General features: G+C 41.9%; 1 protein-coding gene across 3 annotated transcripts in view; it reads left to right on the top strand.

Moving 5' to 3' along the window:
• SUPT3H (SPT3 homolog, SAGA and STAGA complex component) overlaps positions 1 to 23330 on the top strand; it is a 496743-nt gene that overhangs the window by 330744 nt on the left and 142669 nt on the right. For 2 of the 3 annotated variants that reach the window (XM_040427284.1, XM_040427285.1), the window contains exons 5-6: positions 14750 to 14837; positions 21246 to 21388. In XM_040427284.1, coding sequence (XP_040283218.1) covers positions 14750 to 14837; positions 21246 to 21388 — 231 coding nt within the window. The remainder of the gene's footprint in view (positions 1 to 14749; positions 14838 to 21245; positions 21389 to 23330) is intronic. The other variant, XM_040427286.1, reaches the window with a different exon arrangement.

Raw genomic sequence — 23330 nt, 5'->3', positions numbered from 1 at the left:
CATTCTGGCCAAAACAATCCTGGTTTCTGATGTTGAAAGATCTTGCACTGGAAGGACCATTTTTTTCTCCCACCAGAAGAGGATCTTTTACTACAAGGTTACCCCAGGCATTCTCAAGTACACAGTCTGAAGTTAACAGCATGGCTTCTAAAGAACAAATGTTAAGAGCAAGAGGTTTTTCAGAATGAGTAATTTCTTTTATGCAACACAGCTTAAAAAAGTAACCTCTGCCATTTATGGTAAGATTTAAAAAAAATAATAATTCTGTTCCTGGTATGATTCTGTTCACCAACAGGACCTTTCCCCTTCTAGTCAGGACATTCCTGCAGGAATGTTTTGACATGGGTCTTAGACCCAGTACCATAAAAGTACAAATCTCCACATTAAGTTGGTTTTTAGACTTTCGATTGGCAGAACATAGATGTATTAAAACCTTATTCAGGGCCATGTCTACAATCTGTCCTTCTATACAGAAGTTGGTTCCGCCCTGGGATTTAGCTATGGTCCTAAATTGCTTATGTAGTCATCCCGTTGAGCCTCTAAATGAATGTAACATCAAGATGTTATCTATGAACACTGCTTTCTTGGTGACCAATAACGCCTGCTAGAAGATTAGGGGAAATACAGGCTCTATCTATCAGCGAACCATATTTTTGAATAATTTTGAAGCCTGATCCGGCTTTTCTTCCAAAAGTAGTATCAGCTTTCCATAGAAATCAATAAATAATTCTTCTTTTATTTTGTGCAGATCCGAGGAACCAGAAAGAATAAAAATTCCATACCCTGGAAGTCAGACTATTAGTGTTAGAATACTTAGATGCCACATACCCTTTCAGAAAGGACTCTGTTTTATTTCTACAGTTTTCAGGGAAGAACAAAAGAAAACAAACATCTAAATCCACAAATGCAAGATGGATAAAGTCAACAATTCTACAGTCCTATTCCTTTCAAGACATGGACTGCCCATTAATAGTTACAGCCCATTCTACCCATGCAATGGCCGCTTAATGGGCTGAAAAGGCGAATGCCTCAGTTAAACAGATTGCAGAACAGCAACTTGGTCCAGTTTTCATACATTGGCCTTTGGATGAAAATTTCTCTAGGCCATTGTCCCTCCCTAATAAGTTGATCTTGTATTGCTCCATGCAGTGCTGTCATGGAGGACGTCCTGGAAAGTTGGATTTAGACCTACCGGTAAATACATTTCCAGGAGTCTGACATGACAGCACCCTCTTTATTTCCCTCCCCTATATTGGTGATGGTTTTCATGTATATACACTTTTTAGAGTTTAAAAAATAAGTTTGCGTCTATCCTGGTGTGGTAATTGGAAAAACACTGGTGAGGGAGGGAGGGGCCTTTTAACTTTTCTGTGCTTCCTGTCCCTTTAGAAGCCAATAAGGATATCCTCCATGTGGTGCTATCATGTCGGACTCCTGGAAAACTATTTACCTGTACAGTCATGTGCAGTGCTGCGAATAACAAATTGGGCCTCAAATGGACTGCGGCAGTGATATTTATCCATAGTGACATAATGGCGTGGTCACACAATATCATTATAAACAATACGTTGTTATGCCAATATCTCTTGAACAATATGCTACCAAATACTATGGAGAGAAATAATACCTAGTGTGTTCTTGATAATTAGCCTTATAAAAAACTTAGATAATGATATAAATTATGGTGGATCATGGCTACCCTCTATGGGCAAGAATATCAGTACTTTTATACGACATCCTATACACAAGAATACAACTACTATAATACTGTTTCTATGTACAAGAATATAACTGCTATAATACTACTCCTATGTACAGGAATATAACTACTATAATACTGTTCCTACTGTATGTACAAGAATATAACTACTATAATACTGCTCCTATGTACAAGAATATAACTAGTATAATACTGCCTCCTATGTACAAGAATATAACTACTATAAGGCCTCATGCACACGACCGTATTTTTTCACGGTCCGCAAAACGGGGTTCCGTTGGTCCGTGATCCGTGACCGTTTTTTCATCCGTGGGTCTTCCTTGATTTTTGGAGGATCCACGGACATGAAAAAAAGTCGTTTTGGTGTCCGCCTGGCCGTGCGGAGCCAAACGGATCCGTCCTGAATTACAATGCAAGTCAATGGGGACGGATACGTTTGACGTTGACACAATATGGTGCAATTTCAAACGGATCCGTCCTCCATTGACTTTCAATGTAAAGTCAGGAGTCCCTATTATACCATCGGATCGGAGTTTTCTCTAATCCGATGGTATATTTTAACTTGAAGCATCCCCATCACCATGGGAACGCCTCTATGTTAGAATATACTGTCGGATATGAGTTAGATCGTGAAACTCATATCCGACAGTATATTCTAACACAGAGGCGTTCCCATAGTGATGGGGACGCTTCTAGTTAGAATATACTACGAACTGTGTATACACTGGCCACCAATGATATTAATACAATAGAGGGGGGGCCGCACACTGGCCACCAATGATATTACAATAGAGGGAGGGGGGGCCGCACTGGCCACCAATGAAATTAAAACTGGGGAGGGAGGGGGGGTCTGCCCTCTGCTGCCTGGCAGCCCCTGATCTCTTATTGGGGGCTATGATATGCACAATTAACCCCTCAGGTGCAGCACCTGAGGGGTTAATTGTGCGGATCACAGCCCCCTGTAAGAGATCGGGTGCTGCCAGGCAGCAGGGGCAGTCATGTACACAGTTTGTAGTATATTCTAACTAGAAGTGTCCCCATCACTATGGGAACGCCTCTGTGTTAGAATATACTGTCGGATATGAGTTTTCACAAAGTGAAAACTCATCTCTGAAAAAGCTTTTATGCAGACGGATCTTCGGATCCGTCTGTATGAAAGTAACCTACGGCCACGGATCACGGACGTTTTGCAGCCGCATCCGTGATCCGTGTTTCCTGTCCGTCAAAAAAATATGACCTGTCCTATTCTTTGGACGGACAACGGTTCACGGACCCATTCAAGTCAATGGGTCCGTGAAAGAACACGGATGCACACAAGATTGGCATCCGCGTTCTTTCACGGACCCATTGACTTGAATGGGTCCGTGAACCGTTGTCCGTCCAAAGAATAGGACAGGTCATATTTTTTTGACGGACAGGAAACACGGATCACGGATGCGGCTGCAAAACGGTGCATTTTCCGATTTTTCCACGGACCCATTGAAAGTCAATGGGTCCGCCAAAAAAAAAAAACGGAAAACGGAACAACGGCCACGGATGCACACTACGGTCGTGTGCATGAGGCCTAATACTGCTCCTATATACAAGAATATAACTACTATAATGATCTTTTTATTTAAAAACTAGCAACAAAATATTACAATACATTTACAATAAAAATCATAGGAAATAATAAATAATATAAAGTTACATAACTTTGATAATAAACATCACAACACATTATACAAATGCTGACACATGGATGTTCCTCCAGTACACGTTATTGCGGTTATTTTTAATGTCTTTCTTATATATCATCTTCAGACTTTCCAGGATATTACACTGCTCAAAAAAATAAAGGGAACACTTAAACAACACAATGTAACTCCAATTCAATCACACTTCTGTGAAATCAAACTGTCCACTTAGGAAGCAACACTGAGTGACAATCAATTTCACATGCTGTTGTGCAAATGGGATAGACAACAGGTGGAAATGATAGGCAATTAGCAAGACACCCCCAATAAAGGAGTGGTTCTGCAGGTGGTGACCACAGACCACTTCTCAGTTCCTATGCTTCCTGGCTGATGTTTTGGTCACTTTTAAATGCTGGCGGTGCTTTCACTCTAGTGGTAGCATGAGACGGAGTCTACAACCCACACAAGTGGCTCAGGTAGTGCAGCTTATCCAGGATGGCACATCAATGCGAGCTGTGGCAAGAATGTTTGCTGTGTCTGTCAGCGTAGTGTCCAGAGCATGGAGGCGCTACCAGGAGACAGGCCAGTACATCAGGAGACGTGGAGGAGGCCGTAGGAGGGCAACAACCCAGCAGCAGGACCGCTACCTCCGCCTTTGTGCAAGGAGGAACAGGAGGAGCACTGCCAGAGCCCTGCAAAATGACCTCCAGCAGGCCACAAATGTGCATGTGTCTGCTCAAACGGTCAGAAACAGACTCCATGAGGGTGATATGAGGGCCCGACGTCCACAGGTAGGGGTTGTGCTTACAGCCCAGCACCGTGCAGGACGTTTGGCATTTGCCAGAGAACACCAAGATTGACAAATTCGCCACTGGCGCCCTGTGCTCTTCACAGATGAAAGCAGGTTCACACTGAGCACATGTGACAGACGTGACAGAGTCTGGAGACGCCGTGGAGAACGTTCTGCTGCCTGCAACATCCTCCAGCATGACCGGTTTGGCATTGGGTCAGTAATGGTGTGGGGTGGCATTTCTTTGGAGGGCCGCACAGCCCTCCATGTGCTCGCCAGAGGTAGCCTGACTGCCATTAGGTACCGAGATGAGATCCTCAGACCCCTTGTGAGACCATATGCTGGTGCGATTGGCCCTGGGTTCCTCCTAATGCAAGACAATGCTAGACCTCATGTGGCTGAAGTGTGTCAGCATTTCCTGCAAGACGAAGGCATTGATGCTATGGACTGGCCCGTCCGTTCCCCAGACCTGAATCCAATTGAGCACATCTTGGACATCATGTCTCGCTCTATCCACCAACTTCATGTTGCACCACAGACTGTCCAGGAGTTGGCAGATGCTTTAGTCCAGGTCTGGGAGGAGATCCCTCAGGAGACCGTCCGCCACCTCATCAGGAGCATGCACAGGCGTTGTAGGGCGGTCATACAGGCACGTGGAGGCCACACACACTACTGAGCCTCATTTTGACTTGTTTTAAGGACATTACATCAATGTTGGATAAGCCTGTAGTGTGTTTTTCCACTTTAATTTTGAGTGTGACTCCAAATCCAGACCTCCAGGGGTTGAAAAATCTTATTTCCATTTTTTAATTTTTGTGTGATTTTGTTGTCAGCACATTCAACTATGTAAAGAACAAAGTATTTCAGAAGAATATTTAATTAATTCAGATCTAGGATGTGTTATTTTTGTGTTCCCTTTATTTTTTTGAGCAGTGTATATAAGATTTTATTTCAGGTCAGGAGTTCTCTGTTGATGACCAGGCAGCACCGTCACACCACAGATGGTACATGGTCACCACATTCACTACATACAGGGGACTTCTGCTGTATTGTCTGAGATCTGGGGGGAAGTCTCCATACAAGAGCTGATTATACGGCTGCCCCACTAGATGTGGTAACTGAAGGGACAGTGACACGGCCTCCCATACCTGGACACTGAACGGACAGTTCAGCAGAAGATGCTCCATGGTCTCCAGTACCTGACGGCATTGCTCTATAGGGCAGGATCTGTCTGGCACATTTCTACACTTAGGATTCTCCCTTACATACATTTTACCATGAAATGCCGAATATGACATGTCCCTCATGTGAGCTGGGACTCTGGGGACCTCCAGGATTTTCACAGCCTGTTTTACATCCAGGTTTGGGGCATTCCTTAGCTGGATGTGGGCACTGAACTGAGATGTCAGCTCTTATACATCTCTTTCCTACTGAGCTGCTTTACCTCACCATATAAGATTTTCCACTTAATGATCTTGCTAATTACATGTACCATGTACCAGGAAACGTTATTCTTAAGGCGCCCCGAGATCCTCTTAATGGAGTCACCTACCGACCACACAGAGACAAACTGCTGGATCTGTTTCTTAAACAGACTACTCCACAGCTTCAACAATTATTCATCAGAAACATTAGGTTAAAGAAGAGCTCTGGGCAGGGCATGGACAGGCTGCCCTCCTTCTGGGGGAGATAGACAATGTTCCTCCTGACTATATTCACCCTATTACCCCACAAGAAGTGGAAGAAGATATTGGTCAGTCTGGTAAGCAACTTATCAAGCACTGGTAACACCACACTGACATAGAGGAATAGCGGGAGCAGATAGCTTTTCAGCAGGCGGATCTTCTCCTGATAAGTCAGCTTCCAGTGCCTCCAGCATTGCACCTTCTGCTCACACACTGCCAGCTTCTCCTCCCAGTTCACCTTCCCATGATCTACAGTTCCAAACTGAACTCACAAGATCTTTATCTTGTCCTGCACTGTTCTAAAGGGCACTGGGAGGACCCCACGGTCACCCCCCAGCCACAATACCTCGCTCTTATCCATATTCACAGCAGAATTCGACACTCGAGAGAAAGCTGCTATCTCCTGTTGTAGGGTCACACAGTCCTCACTAGACGAGACCAGAACCGTCACATCGTCCGCATAAGCACAGAACTTTATGTCCACTTTTTTACTCTGTAGGTGACATTTCAACCCCAAGAGATTTCTATTATCTTGCAACTTTCTTAAAAAAGGATCCAGACTGAAGACGTATAATAATGGGCTTAGAGGGCAGTCATGCCTTACACCAGACATGATCCTAAAGGGTTATGCCAAGTGACCATTAATCAGAGGCTGGCTTACTGCCTCCTTATAGAGAACCTGCAGCCATTGTACGAGGCGTGCAGGAAGGCCGTACTCCAACAACACCTGGTACAGGTAGTCATGATTGACTCTGTCAAAGGCCTTGCTCTGGTCTAACACCACCACATATGCTCCTCCACTGTGCTGCCTGATGTATGTCACCGCTTCCCTCACCAGCAGCAATGAGTCCTCAATAGTCCGGCCTTTCACACCACACGTCTGGTCGAGGATGATGAGCTCATCTGCCACTTAAGGCTGTAATATGGCTTAATCTGCTGATATAATTTCCTTCTCTCCTTTCTAGTCTGAGGAGCATAGATATGAATGGCCCTATAATACACAGTGTCCAGTATAAAGTCCAGCATCAGGCAGCGGCCCGGACAGATCTCCAGGACTCTCTACACCTAAACTTCTGTCCTATTGAAGAGAATCGCCACACCGTCATTTCTTTCCAGCCCGAAGGACCAGAAATATGCTCCATGTCTCCAGTCTCTCTTGGCTGCAAACACCTGAGCATTGCTCTTCAAATAGATCTCCTGTAAGAAGAAGATGTCAGATCTCTCCTGAGACAGACGCTGGTAAATCGCCTGCCGCCTGTTCTTAGTCTTCACACTGTTCACGTTTATAGAGCTGATTCTCAGCCTCATCCAGGTCAACCAGTTTTCTTGCTCTTTTCCCTCCTTCCACAAATGTGACCTGTAGTGCCCCATCATTTGGTGGACATTGGAGGGTCAGGTTCATCTTCCAGAGGGCCACCATCGGGGTTATGTTAAGAAACATATTCCATTTCTGCCTTTTTTTTCTGACTCTTCTTCTCCCAGCACACTGTACTGCCCGGAGATTATGGCCAGCACTGGCGGATCCGAGGTTTTCTTTGCTGCAGTGCTGTTCTTTCTTTTTACCATCTGGAACCCCTCTTCATCCACAGAGGGCCTCCTGAGCTTCTTCAGGCCTGCAGCTGGACCATCAGGTTTTGTAGACGTACAGGGCAGTTGTTTAGGTGGTTTGGCAACTTGTTTACTGGTCACTTTACTCTGCATATGTGATTTCTCTTCAGTGGCTGGTACTTGTAGTGCAACAGATGGTACTTTAGTTTCCACAGCAGGATTTCTGGATGTAGAAGCCTTTTCAATGGCTGGTACTTGTAGTTCAACAGATGATGGTACTTGTAATGGAGCAGGTGGACTATCAGTCTGTACCTCTGCTGGTACTTGTGGTGCATCAAGTGGGCCATAACCATCTACAGCAGGTCACTGGTACTACTTTGCATTACTTCAGTATGAGGACTGTCAGTTTTTGGGACTGTATCTGCTCTTGCAGTGACATCAATTAACTTTTTGTATGATAATGGATGGACGTACTAGGTAAATACTGTTTACTGCCTAAATAAAGTACGTTAAAAACACTTTATTTCATTTTATTAAAAAATTATCTCCACAAATATAGGCTGATAGGGTAAACTGGAACTGATTCAGACCAATAATATGCTGATTCCTAAATTGACCCTATCACAAGAATTCCTTATGTGTGTAGGAGTATGAAAAGTAAAGGAACACTCCTGTTGCAGTCCTAGGAGTATATCCTCACTAGTCCCTCAGGGCTGCAGTCCCTATAGACAGTGCGTACCCTATTGTTGTATAGGACCAATATGTAAGAGGAGTATTCCCTATTGGGGCTCAGTAAGGGGCAGTGACATCCTCTTGACCTTCCTCCATGGCTTCTGAGAAGATCCCATCACTGCCTTTATTATGATCCGCATGCGGACAATCCCGGAACATATGACCAGCTCCTAAACACAGATTACAGATGACCAGACCTGTACAGTCATCCTTTGAATGTCCAAACTGTCCACAAAATGAGTACTTAATATGGGAGCAGTTGATGGCGAGGTGCCTGCCCCCACATCTGTGACATATCCACGGCTGACCGGGGTAGTAGCATATCCCTCTCTCTGAGCCCAGATAGAAGGAGTGCGGCAGATGTCTGGTCACACCATTGTTTTGCCCTAGTTGTATCCTCAAGGTGTATCCGCCATTCCAGATATCTTCCTCATCATAGATTTTTTCTGGATGACTCTTCAACAGACACTGTCTGCTCAGCCAATGCTCTAGATCTGCCAGCGCCACCACCTCAGACTGGAACAAGATGGTGGCCCTCACTCCCTGAGGCTTGGACAGCTGGATCACCTGTAGATGCTCCCAGATTGACTGTTCCTTCGTGTCATTATATATATTCCAGAATAAGTCCAGATCATACTGAAGCTTAAAGCTGATATCATAGATCCTGCTGGAGGGATTATGGATCAGGGCGTACACCTCAGATACCTTAAACTTCATGAAGTCCTTTAGAATAACTTTCCCTATGTACAGTCTGGAGGGGAGCTTTTCTTCTGGACCCGTAAACTTAATCCTGACAGCGTTCCTCCTTTAAGGTGGAGGGTTAGCCGGCCTTGTATTGGAGAATAGTCTTCTAATTTGTGGACGGTCTTCAGGAGTATCAGTGCTGGGCCTCTCCTCTACAGGCTTACTTATGTCCGTACAAGAAGCACTCTCCTGCTCACACACAGGATTGCTGCTCGTATTCACTACAGCAGAGTTGCAAGCTGAGTCCACTGCAATTAACCCCTTGTTAGATTACACACTTTGCTCCATAGTATTCCCAGCATTTTCAGAGACTGATTGCTCCGACCCCATACATAGTGACCCTCCAGGCGCTGCACCCACACATCTCTGAGGGTTTCCTTCCTTCACCATATTGTACACATCGCCATAATCTTTACCTTTTATTTCTATAATTTATTTTTCTCCATTGCCCAGCTTTCTACTTTAGGTATTGTGTTTGTGCCTTTATCTAGTTTATCTTTCAATATGGCAAGTTCACATGTGCAGTCATCCAGGCATTCATACTTCATCAGCTTTTTCTTGGGATCAGCCTCTGTCTTTATCTCATCTCTTAACTTAGAAATGCTCCTTTCCAGTTTAAATAATCTTTTCTTTGTCACTGTTGTACTCAATCCAGAAGCACTACAAGTTTCAGTTGACTCACCAGCCACCATTTCCAGATTATTGCTTCCTCCATCTCCATGCTGCAGGCCACACTCCAAGCTCTGGGCTTTCCCAGGATGATTAGCCCAGCTCCCCTCCCCTCCACCTGGGTCAGAAGCCATGCCCCTCCCTGCAGGGAGCTCAGCAGCACATGTCTATCCTCTCCTATGGACAAGAATAGAACTACTTTAATACTGCCTCCTATGTACAAGAATATAACTACTATAATACTGCTCCTATGGACAAGAATAGAACTACTTTAATACTGCCTCCTATGTACAAGAATATAACTACTATAATACTGCTCCTATAGACAAGAATAGAACTACTTTAATACTGCCTCCTATGTACAAGAATATAACTACTATAATACTGCTCCTATGTACAAGAACATAACTACTATTATACTGCCTCCTATGTACAAGACTATAACTACTATAAATACTGCCTCCTATGTACAGGAATGTAACTACTATAATACTGCCTCCTATGTACAAGAATATAACTACTATAATACTGCTCCTATGTACAAGACTATAACTACTATTATACTGCCTCCTATGTACAAGAATATAACTGCTATAATACTGCTCCTATGTACAAGAATATAACTACTATTATACTGCCTCCTATGTACAAGAATATAACTGCTATAATACTGCTCCTATGTACAAGAATATAACTGCTATAATACTGCTCCTACAGTATGTACAAGGATATAACTACTATAATACTGCTCCTATGTACAAGAATATAACTACTATAATACTGCTCCTATGTACAAGAATATAACTACTATAATACTGTTCCTATGTACAAGAATATAACTACTATAATACTGTTCCTATGTACAAGAGTATAACTACTATAATACTGCCTCCTATGTACAAGAATATAACTACTATAATATTGCCTCCTATGGACAAGAATAGAACTACTTTAATACTGCCTCCTATGTACAAGAATATAACTACTATAATACTGCTCCTATGTACAAGAATATAACTGCTATAATACTGAATATAACTACTATTATACTGCCTCCTATGTACAAGAATATAACTGCTATAATACTGCTCCTATGTACAAGAATATAACTGCTATAATACTGCTCCTACAGTATGTACAAGGATATAACTACTATAATACTGCTCCTATGTACAAGAATATAACTACTATAATACTGCTCCTATGTACAAGAATATAACTACTATAATACTGTTCCTATGTACAAGAATATAACTACTATAATACTGTTCCTATGTACAAGAGTATAACTACTATAATACTGCCTCCTATGTACAAGAATATAACTACTATAATACTGCTCCTATGTACAAGAATATAACTACTATAATACTGCTCCTATGTACAAGAATATAACTACTATAATACTGCTCCTATGTACAAGAATATAAATACTATAATACTGTTCCTATGTACAAGAATATAACTGCTATAATACTGCTCCTACAGTATGTACAAGGATATAACTACTATAATACTGCTCCTATGTACAAGAATATAACTACTATAATATTGCCTCCTATGTACAAGAATATAACTACTATAATACTGTTCCTATGTACAAGAATATAACTACTATAATACTGTTCCTATGTACAAGAATATAACTATTATAATACTGCTCCTATGTACAAGAATATAACTACTATAATACTGTTCCTATGTACAAGAATATAACTGCTATAATACTGCTCCTACAGTATGTACAAGGATGTAACTACTATAATACTGCTCCTATGTACAAGAATATAACTACTATAATATTGCCTGCTATGTACAAGAATATAACTATTATAATACTGTTCCTATGTACAAGAATATAACTACTATAATACTGTTCCTATGTACAAGAATATAACTACTATAATACTGCCTCCTATGTACAAGACTATAACTACTATAATACTGCTCCTATGTACAAGAATATAACTACTATAATACTGCTCCTATGTACAAGAATATAACTACTATATTTCGTTCATATGCCCACGGAGACAAAGGAAATAGGTTGATGTCCGCTTTAGTTAAGAAGCAGAAAACGGATTCCTTTATCGCTGCAGTTAAAGACGACAAAGGCGTCTTGCATAAAAGTACTCCAGATATTGCGAAGTCCTTCTGTGCCTTCTATAGGGACCTCTACAACCTTAAAATACCAAATAAACTGTCACCAGCACAATAAGGTGAGGCAACGGAGAAATTTCTCTCCTTCCTCCAGCTACCTACTATTACCCCAGCTCAGTCGGCCCAGCTCTTATCTCCTATCACAGACGCTGAAATTGGTAAGGTCCTCTCCTCCATTCCCTCAGGGAAAAGCCCAGGCCCCGATGGTTTCACCATCTCTTACTACAAAACCTTTAAGCATACTCTAATCCCCCATTTTAACACCCTCTGTAATTACTTACTCCAAGGGGGCTCTCTCCCACCCCAATCGCTTTCAGCCCATATCACGGTTATTCACAAGGAAAATAAAGATCCCCTAAACTGCGGGAGTTACCGCCCTATTTCGCTTCTGAACACGGATGTGAAATGGTGGGCCAAGATTTTGGCTCAACAGATTCAGTCGGTTCTCCCTGGCATTATCAACGAGGAGCAGGTGGGATTCGTCTCTGGCAGACAGGGGAGTGAAAATACGGTCCGTGTCATACACTTGATCACGCATGCTCGACAGCATTCAATACCTTTAGCCCTTCTCAATACAGATGCAGAGAAGGCCTTTGACAGGATCAGCTGGCAATTTATGTATCGGGCACTGTCGAAGTTTGGCCTTCCGGACCAGTTCATCCAATCCATCTTCTCACTTTATTCGCTTCCCTCTGCCAGGATACGGATTAATGGGACACTCTCCCCAGCTTTTCCCATTACTAATGGGACAAGGCAAGGTTGCCCACTCTCACCTGCCCTCTTTGTTATTGTCATGGAGACCCTGCTGGCCAAGATTAGGCAAGACCTGGTCATTAAAGGAATCACCTTGGGGTCACATACCCATCTGACGGCTGCTTTTGCAGACGATCTTTTGGTCATAACGTCCAACCCCCTAACCTCTTTCCCCAGACTTCAAGCCCTTTTTGAAGATTATGGATTGGTCTCAAATTTTAAGATTAATTACACTAAGTCACAGGCCCTGAATATCTCCTGCTCACCCTCTACCGTCGAAACGCTCAAATGTTCCACTGCTTTTTCGTGGGCCCCTAAGTCAATCCCTTTTCTAGGTACTCATATTTCAGAAAAACCAGAGGAACTTTTTGAGCTGAATCAAGTCCCTTTACTGAAATCCATTAGATTACACTTACACTCCCTAAAACTTCCGTTTATTTCTTGGATTGGACTGAAGAATTACATTAAAGCCTTTATTGTTCCCAGATTACTTTATTTCATCCAAACACTCCCTATCTGGCTACCCCATTCCTTCTTTGTGGAGGTCCGCAGAATCTTCTCAGCCTTTGTATGGTCCGGCGGGTCCCCCAGATTGGTTTATACCACTCTCACTCGGGAGAAGAGGTTGGGAGGCTTCGGCCTACCCGACATCTACCTCTATTATAAAGCATCAATGCTAAACAGAGCCTTGAACCTCCTTTCCTGGCGCCCTCTCGGCCTTGTCTCCCGACTGGAGTGTGATATGCTCACATATAGGGATAAGCTGGCTCTATGGGGCTTACGCAAATGCACTGCTAATAATAAGTATGCCTCGCCCTTATGGAAGGGTTTGTTATTGGAATGGTCCAAATTATATAGGTCCTCGGCCCTCAAGTTTCCTAGTTTGAATCTTCCCTTATACCTGCTTCAGTCATATATCCATCCTACCACCTCTGATGCATCAGGAATTTGGGCCATGTTAACCAGCCTTAAACTACAAGACATCATGACTGAGTCAGGTGCTTTAGACTGGAGCAAAATATTTGCAATCCCGAGGGTTCAGGAGGCCTCTTTCCTAGCGGTTATGGCCTTTAAAAAAGATTTGGCGCTTTTAGAAACATTCCCCAGGCCTACAACGGATCCCTCATGGATAGAGGGGAAACTTTCTAATGCCCTTCGCCCAAAGAAACCTCTCTCCACATTTTACAGGGAGCTGCTCTCCTCCGCACCTCCAGATCTGTGGTTCCTCGCAGCCTGGGAAAAGGAGTTGTCACGACTCTGTCAGAACCTGAGAAGGCGTTTATCCTCACACACTCGCACGGATTCAACCGTTGCATTAAGATTCAAGCTAACTCTTACAAATTACTTACAAGATGGTACAAAACGCCAGAATTCCTCCATAAGCTTAATCCCGCTATCCCAGACAATTGCTGGAGGTGCGGAGGAGGTCCCGGCTCTTTATCCCATATTTGGTGGAGTTGCGAGAAAATCAAGCCTTTTTGGGTAGAAGTGGAGGCAGCTATAAACAAGATATGTAATACCCAGGTTAGTCTAGACGCAAAGCTCCTGTTACTTTGGTGCCCTAATAGCACGCTCGCCCCTTCAAAGTCTAATCTACCAACCATGCTTATTACGGCAGCCCGACTGTTGATCCCTCTGCTGTGGAAGAATAACTCGGCCCCATCGTTCTTAATGTGGACTGAGAAAATTGATCAATTATACCGGTTTGAAGAGTTAGCACACTGGGAAAACCACTCTAGAGCGGTATTTGTCAAAACATGGTCCCCATGGAAGCAATATCGCAAGTTCTAGGCTTAGATATGTTATGATGTAAGATATGCGATCGACATCTAACTCCCCACCCCTCCCCCCCTTTTTTCCCCCTACCCACCTCCCTTTGTCTTGTCGTCCCTCCCTCATCACTTATGTGTCTGCACATATCATTTTGTTTGTTGTGTAGCTATTATCTTGGATATATTGTGTTTGCTGATTAAGCATTTATCCAGCTGCGTCTGGTACACGAGATGTATGACTTTTCACACAACTTTGTGCGTTTCTCACAATAAAAAGAAATTTGATAAAGAATATAACTACTATAATACTGCCTCCTATGTATGTGAATAATACTGCCTCAATACTGCTCCTACTGTATGTGCAAGAATATAACTACTATAATACTTACCCTTATGTACCGGTTGCAATTTGTGAACTGATTGGTGAAAAGATTGGTCGTGCTGTATCTGATTGGACGGTGTATCACGTGACTGTCCGTACTTTTATTTTGCATTAACAGAAAAAACTGAAACGGCTGCTGAAATACATGGTGTTCCGGGATTACAAATCTAAGGTCCTCAAAGGCGTTGAGGAGGAGGATCTAGAAGGTAGGTAGACCTCAATATACACCTTACATGGATGAAGCCTCTTCATGATGTGGCGGCACCGCAGCACTGAGCCTTGTTTAGGCGATTCCAAGGGAAGGATTATAATTTGCTTGGCTCTTTGTAATCCGGATAAGCACAACATCCTTCCTATGCGCGCACTTTTTCCTTCCGATGATGTTTTTACAAACTGGGAATGATGATGATAGTAATTGATTTCAGCGTCAGTAATTTCAGTGCGGTGACAATGGGCAGAGGGGATAGCCCGGATCTTTATTGCACAGGACAGCTGCTAATGCATTATTCAGGAAAAAGCTGCCCAAGTTCTTCATTCACCAGAGACAACATAGACATGTGCAGAATGACTTATTCCATGTGTGCTTGTGTGCGGGGTCTGGTGCCAACAGGACGATTCATGGATTGGAATCATTTATTTTATGATTCTGGGATTAGGTAATTTTCAGTAGCTGCTGTTGAAATAAAGGAGCCACATTACCCATTGTAAATGTTACGGACACATGATAGGAAGCATGCTCAGGGCGGTTTTTAGAAAAGGTGAAAGCAATTTAAGGTTTTATTGAATGCCTCTGTCTCCAGGGCAAAACTTACACCAGATATGTTAAGACTCTCCAGTTACCCTGAGACCACGTAACTGTGAAATATGCTGGGGAATGAAAAATTTAGATTAAAGGGGTTGTCTAAAATTACTATAAGTGTCTACTATTTTCCAGAAATAGTGTCATTCATATCTGCTGGCTGTGTGTGGGACTGCCGCTCAGCTCTCTTATATAAAGGGGTTCTCTCACTTCAGCAAGTGGCATTTATCATGTACAGTAGATAAAGTTAATACAAGGCACTTACTAATGTATTGTGATTCTCCATATTGTTTCCTTTGCTGGCTGGATTCATTTTTCCATCACATTTCCATGGTTAATGACCACCCTGTAATCAGTCAGCAGTGGCCATTCATTCACAGTGTATGAAAAAAGTTTCGGCCTCTCTGGTGGCTAGGAGCGTGGGAGCGCACATAGGCTGGTGCTTTTTTTCCTATCGTGTGCAAGCACGACCACCGCTGATGGATTACAGGGTGGTCGTAACCATGGAATTGAGCGGTATATAATGTGATGGAAAATGGATGGAATTTAGTCAGCAAAGGAAGCAATATGGATAATCACAATACATTAGTAAGTGCCTTGTATTAACTTTCTCTACATAATAAATGCTATTTACTGAAGTGACACAACCCCTTTTAAATGCTGCAATGCAAAGGAGAAGAGGGGCACTGCTTCAGTAAAATAATTTCCATTGAAAGTATTGAAAACAAAAATGTGCATATCAAAAAGACATAATCAAAACACAAAGGATCAGTATAGAACTACATTGAAAACCATATAGATGGTATAAAATTATACTCTTAGACTGGTTTAATCAAGCAGAAAAAAAACCGATATATCATAAATGCCCCATCTTTTTTTTTATTTGCGGCCCTTGGATGCGAAACTGTCTGACACTGCAGCCCTCAGGAAAAGGGGATATGCTGTTTTTCCCGAGTTCAGCTCCAGCAGTGGGAAAAGTAGCTAACTGGAGGGGGAGGGCTGCTTTAGATGCTGCTTTCGCCTAAGTGGTAGCAGCTAGAAACATGCAACTAGTCTTGTTTGAAAGCTGACATTCCAACCAATCATACAATGACAGCAACATGTTCAGGACAGAGGAAGATGTTACTGATAGAAATCGGGATGCTGTGAATGCAGCTGAAAGTGAAAGCAGTTTTTACCCACGATTATACCCGACTCGAATTCTAACAGTGATTTCTCCTTTGTTGCTTGGACTTTAGCTGTCATTTTGTCTTGTATAAAAGCCTGGAATGTCAGCTTTCGAACAAGACCAGTTGCATGTTTCTTGCTTGTAGCATTCAGGAGATAGCAGCATCTGAAGCAGCCCTCCCCTCCAGTTAGCTACTTTTCCCACTGCCTGAGCTGGACTCGGGCAAAACATTTAGGTGGTTAAGTGAATGATAATATAGAGAAATTTTAGCCCCCGGGAACTCCTGAACAGCCCCCATCACCAGAGAGCAGTTGAGTAGCAAGGGGGGCTGCATACAAATATATATATGTATATTTCATTGTAATCCTGCCTTATCCAGGTCTCCCCATATAAAATATCATTACCTAACTCACCTTGTAATGATAAGGAAAATGACTCTGCTCATTATGTCCTAGTCTATGCTGCAAAGCAGACAGTTTAACTGCAGGAAACAGAAAGTCTTAGCTTACTATATGCTCTGGTCGTCCGTGTGAGAACTGGGATATTTTGGGATTTGTTTTATTAGAAATTGTCACATTGAAACACAACAAAAATAATTTGTTTATAATGAAACCCAGATTTAAATAATCCCGCGTTTTCTGGTATTACATTTACTTTAGTGCTGTGTTGAGATATTGCAGTAAATGATGCTTCAGCTCCATGAACATATAAATCTGGATCTCATCTCCATACTTTTCCATAGGACCTGTAATGTTTTGCCTGTTCCAGTACATGATTTACACGAGGAATGTCACACGCTGGATAAGTGCGTTGTAATAACACATTCACCTTTACTGGACCTACTGTTATGTGGCAAATGTGATGGGAAACATCAGTAGCTTTTCAGGGCTCGCCATTTTTCCCTTTCCATCTTCTGCTCTGCATGGAGATTTAAAACACCTGAAATAATAAGTTTCAGGAAAGAGAATCGTATTTTTGGAAGACATTATGCAGTAATTTACATAACTGAGAAGGTTTTTAAATATATATTATTCACACAGTTTTGACTCTCTTAAAAGGAATGTTCTTATTTTACTTTTCAGGGTTATTTTGATATTTATATTTAAATTTTTGCTCTGTTGTCCTTAGCATTTCCCTGGCACTTTCTTTCTTGCCATAGTTTACACTATAAAAAAAAAACAACTCACCTCTTGAAATTCTTAACAGTTATAAAATCGTTCTAGGTACCTGACATTACTAGTTGGTATACCAAAACTTAGAGTACAAAACTGCACTAGCCCAATAGTAGTACCAACTGCCCCCCTTCTTTTTCTCACTCAGTGTATATCTCCATTATGTATTTATGAAGCTTGAATGCTCCTACTTACTGCATTATTTACAGTACTTGTAATTATTTACGCCTGGTATTTACAGGGTTATTTAATTATTTACTCCTTTCCCTTCTCTAAAATGTTCAATAGATAAAGAGCATAAAGAATAAAAAATACTAAAACTAGTGAGATGTTTTTAAATATTCAAGTTTTATTCATAATAGAAAAAAAAATCAAAAAACATTTTAGGCTGTGCGCTGTGTAAAGCCATTCTTTCGATGCTGTTCCAATTCTTAAAGGGTTTGGCCACTTTCTGGTTACTTTTTATTATGTGTTTGTAAGGTGATTACCTGGTACTTACTAATATAGTACTAAGGCCCTATTCACATTAGCGTTCAGCCTTTCCGTTCTCTTGCTCCGTTATAGGAGCAGGAAAACGGAAAGGACGGATTCGGCTCATAACTGAGCCGAACGGAGCCTACGGACCTCATAGACCCCCATAGACTATAATGGGGTCCGTTAGGTTTTCGCTCAGAAGATGATTTTGGAGCGGAGACAAAAGTCCTGCATGTTTTTCCAACTGCCCCCCTCCTGCATGCAGGACTTTTGTCTCCGCTCCAAAATCATCTTCTGAGCGGAAACCTAACGGACCCCATTATAGTCTATGGGGGTCTATGAGGTCCGTAGGCTCAGTTCGGCTCAGTTATGAGCCGAATCCGTCCTTTCCGTTTTCCTGCTCCTATAACGGAGCAAGAGAACGGAAAGGCTGAACGCTGATGTGAACATAGCCTAATATAGTCTTTCTTGAAATTCAGAACCATTTTCTATATTTCATATGGTATGCCACCTTGTTTGCCAGGTCTTTTTTGCTGTCCACACAGAGGTCTTGTGCATAAAATGGCTGCTGGTGGAGGGTCATGTGACCAGGCAAGTCACCTCCATGGGATGTCTTCTTTATTCAAACACATTGCACCTAAACTTCCAATAGAAAAAGTGCAGATGGCAGGTGCAGTGTGTTTGAAAGGCGGAGACATCAGATGCAGGTGATTTGTCTGGTCACGTGACCCTCCATCAGCAGCCATTTTATGGACAATGACTCCATGTGCACAGCACAAAAGACCTGGCAAACAAGGTGGCATGAAGTAAAGAAAATGATGCAGAATTTCTACAAAGAATATATTAGCAAGTGCCATATAGTCATCTTACAAACACATCGATAAACAATAGCAAAATAGTGGCCAACCCCTTTAATTAAGGCGACTTGTAACTGTTTGGAGATTTTGGTTAAAAATCTTCCATTTTGTTTCTGTCCATCTTTCTTACACCTCTTTCTTACACTTCTTTGTCCCCTAGATTTTGGTATATTTGGTAAGTTAGTAAGACGTAGGGTCAGATAGAAATGGGTATAATTGCAGAATTCTTGAAAATTCCGTTTTTATGGTCCAGGGGTTGGATACACAACCTCCTTTTTCTTTTCTCTAGTCTCCTTTTTCCTTACCTGCTTGGAGCACACTTTGCTTAAAGGCTATGTACACCTTCGGGGACAATTTTTTTATGATTGCATTTTACTCATTTTGGACTAAACAAATGTTTTGGTTCTATTGTTCTTTATTAAAAATATTGAGCCATTCTGTCAGAAAAGGTTAACTGTTTGTCTAGCTGTGTGAATAATACTTTTTAATTTTACTTTGTGCCTGTCATCTAATAAATCTTATCTCTAAATTACTAAACGGTCATACGCACTTATTTAAGCCACATTGTTATCAGTAAGGTAAGAATTGAGGTAAAATTATTGTTTATAAGGTCAGGGATCAGAAGCCGTCAGCTGAGCTGCCTGACAGGACAGATTGAAAATTCAGATTCTGCTACTAGAGTATCTCAGCCATGTACAGAGAAAAAGGATCCACATTTTTAATAAAGACCAATTGAAAAAATTATTTTTAGCTCAAAATGAATACAATGCAATAATAATAGTAATAGTACATAGCCTTTAAGTACTCTTCAATCAGAGCAGCTTTTATGTGGCAGTTGGGGCTAGGCCCTGAGTCCACTTACATGGTGCTGACAAGGCCAAGATTAAAAATCTGCCCTACCTGTAAGTCATCATTTGTTAGGTACAGAAGCTTAAACCTCCTGGGCCTCGATGCAAAATCTGTAAAAAGTAATATAAACTATATTGGAATATTGTTAGTTACCTTACGGCAGTAATGTAGCAGAGTGAGTAGTTATAGTTGGTTCATGATGTGAGGCAATGTTCTGTGTGGGCTCAGATGTTTGCTGTTTTCATGCCCACATTCGTTTTGGATCTTGAATGATAGGAGTTATTTAGAGTAGAAGCACGTTTCTATGAACCAAACAGAACAAACATCTAATTGATGCCCAATAGCCCCACGAGCATGTTGTATTTTTCCTAATCTACGACCCACTGACTCTGTTTTAAAGGGGTTGTCCCATTACAACAACTTGGCAGAAGTCCAACGGGCTGGGCTTCCACCAATCAAGAGAAAGAGGGCCAATATTACACTGTTTGAATGGAGTGGACACACATACGCTGCACTTCCATTCAGCTCTATGGGGCTGCAGGTGATAGTAGAGAACTTGTATTCGATAATCTCCAGCCGTCCCATAGAATTAAATGGCGCGCCGGACATGCTATGCAATTATTTTAGTTGTTTTCTAGGTCCAGTATTCTCTGCTGGTTACTTTCATATTATATCTTTATACATTTTTGTCTGATACAAAGCTCCAATTTCTCTGCATAAATATAGAAGTATTGTAAACTGCAACATTCTGGCCACCCACAGCCACCACTAGAGGGAGCTTAGGAGATAACTGTGTTATCACTGAGGTCAATCTATCTTCAGTTTGCAGTATACTACCCCCAGCTGTGACCACTTATGGTGTTAATGGGTGGACAGCGGTGTTTAAGGTGGACATTTGTTCTGATTAACCAAAAAGAGGGAAGCACACTAACAAGAAGATACTGTAGGAAAGTAGATTGTAAGTGCGCACTCAAAAAGACAGAAATCCCCAAGCATTTCACTATATTATGAACATGTACTTTACATAGTACGTAAACATAGTAGACATAGAGATTGGATCACAGTAGAGCTCAGTAATCAGATGTTTCCATGTTAGATCATCCTCTTGTTGACCCACTGCATCTACTACTTTGTCTGAATGCTCTATGGTATGAAAGTCCTACATGGATTGTAATGAGGATGATACTTTCATGACATATTTGGTTTTCTAGGGTTTGATATCTAAGGCCTGATGTAATACAAATGCCTTTTGCAGCCGTGTCTTTATTTGTAACTTTTTGTCATCATTTTTGGAGCAGAGAAGCTGGCCGCTAACAATAACGCAAACAAACGGCAAAAATTAGCCCAGGACTTTCTGAACTCCATTGACCAAACTGGGGAGCTCCTTGCCTTGATGGAAGACGATGAGATCGATGAAGTTAAGCAAGAACGGATGGAGGTAATGCTTCTTATTTATGTACTTAACCCTATCACCAAGGTTGGTATTCAAGTGCTTTACATCAGTTTTTCTACTTGACGTCAAGGGCGCCTACGGTGTCAAAGTGCCCCCAGAACATCATAATGCCACCAGATATTTCCACATGAATATACCGGTAATAGTTCCTAGTAGCTCCATACATTGTGCCTCCTGAAGGCGGGACAAGATATTGTGTGTTTAAAAAATGGTCCCACAATCTGGGCTCCCTGAAATATGTCATTCCATACACCGGTCCCTCTGAAATAAGTAAAACATTGTATTGTGCCCCCCTGAAAGAGTTAATACAATACACTGTGCCCCTGAAAGTGTTAATACAATACACTGTGCCCCTGAAAGTGTTAATACAATACACTGTGCCCCTGAAAGTGTTAATACAATACACTGTGCCCCCCTGAAAGAGTTAATACAATACACTGTGCCCCCCTGAAAGTGTTAATACAATACACTGTGCCCCCTAAACAGATAATATGATACACTGTGCCCCTGAAATAAATAGTGCCATACACTCTTCCCCCTAAAATATAGATTATACGCTATGCCCCCGAAGTAACAGAATACACTGTGCCACCTGAAACAAATTATACAATACACTTCCCCTAAAGATATATAAATATATATTGCCCCAGCAGAAACAAATACCAAAGTACTGCACAATATACTGTCCCAGCAGAGCCATTATGATATACTAACTTATCTAAGCCATGAGGAGTCCATCAACAAGCTTTTTCATGGTTGGTACAGCATCCAGCAGAATTGTGATGTTAGCTCTGGGTATAATTTAGGATCAGTACAAGATAAGTAATGTATGTACACAGTGACTCCACCAGCAGAATAGTGAGTGCAGCTCTGGAGTATAATACAGGATGTAACTCAGGATCTGTACAGGATAAGTAATGTAATGTATGTACACAGTGACTGCACCAGCAGAATAGTGAGTGCAGCTCTGGAGTATAATATAGGATGTAACTCAGGATCAGTACAGGATAAGTAATGTATGTACACAGTGACTCCACCAGCAGAATAATGAGTGCAGCTCTGCAGTATAATACAGGATGTAACTCAGGATCAGTGCAGGATAAGTAATGTAATGTATGTACACAGTGACTTCACCAGCAGAATAGTGAGTGCAGCTCTGGAGTATAATACAGGATGTAACTCCGGATCAGTACAGGATAAGTAATGTAATGTATGTACACAGTGACTGCACCAGCAGAATACAGAGTACAGCTCTGGAGTACATTACAGGATGTAACTCAGGATCAGTACAGGATAAGTAATGTAATGTATGTACACAGTGACTGCACCAGCAGAATAGTGAGTGCAGCTCTGGAGTATAATATAGGATGTAACTCAGGATCAGTACAGGATAAGTAATGTATGTACACAGTGACTGCACCAGCAGAATAGTGAGTGCTGCTCTGCAGTATAATACAGGATGTAACTCAGGATCAGGACAGGATAAGTAATGTATGTACACAGTGACTCCACCAGCAGAATAGTGAGTGCAGCTCTGCAGTATAATACAGGATGTAACTCAGGATCAGTGCAGGATAAGTAATGTAATATATGTACACGGTGACTGCACCAGCAGAATACAGAGTACAGCTCTGGAATACATTACAGGATGTAACTCAGGATCAGTATATGATAAGTAATGTATGTACATAGTGACTCCACCAGAAGAATAGTGAGTGCAGCTCTGGAGTATAATACAGGATGTAACTCAGGATCAGTTTATGATAAGTAATGAAATGTATGTACACAGTGACTGCACCAGCAGAATAGTGAGTGCAGCTCTGGAGTATAATACAGGATGTAACTCAGGATCAGTACAGGTTAAGTAATGTAATGTATGTACACAGTGACTCCACCAGCAGAATAGTGAGTGCAGCTCTGGAGTATA

The sequence above is a fragment of the Bufo bufo genome, chromosome 4, assembly GCF_905171765.1.
Source record: "Bufo bufo chromosome 4, aBufBuf1.1, whole genome shotgun sequence".
In the NCBI taxonomy this organism is placed as follows: Eukaryota; Metazoa; Chordata; class Amphibia; order Anura; family Bufonidae; genus Bufo; species Bufo bufo.
This window is presented reverse-complemented; position numbering and strand designations above follow the sequence as displayed.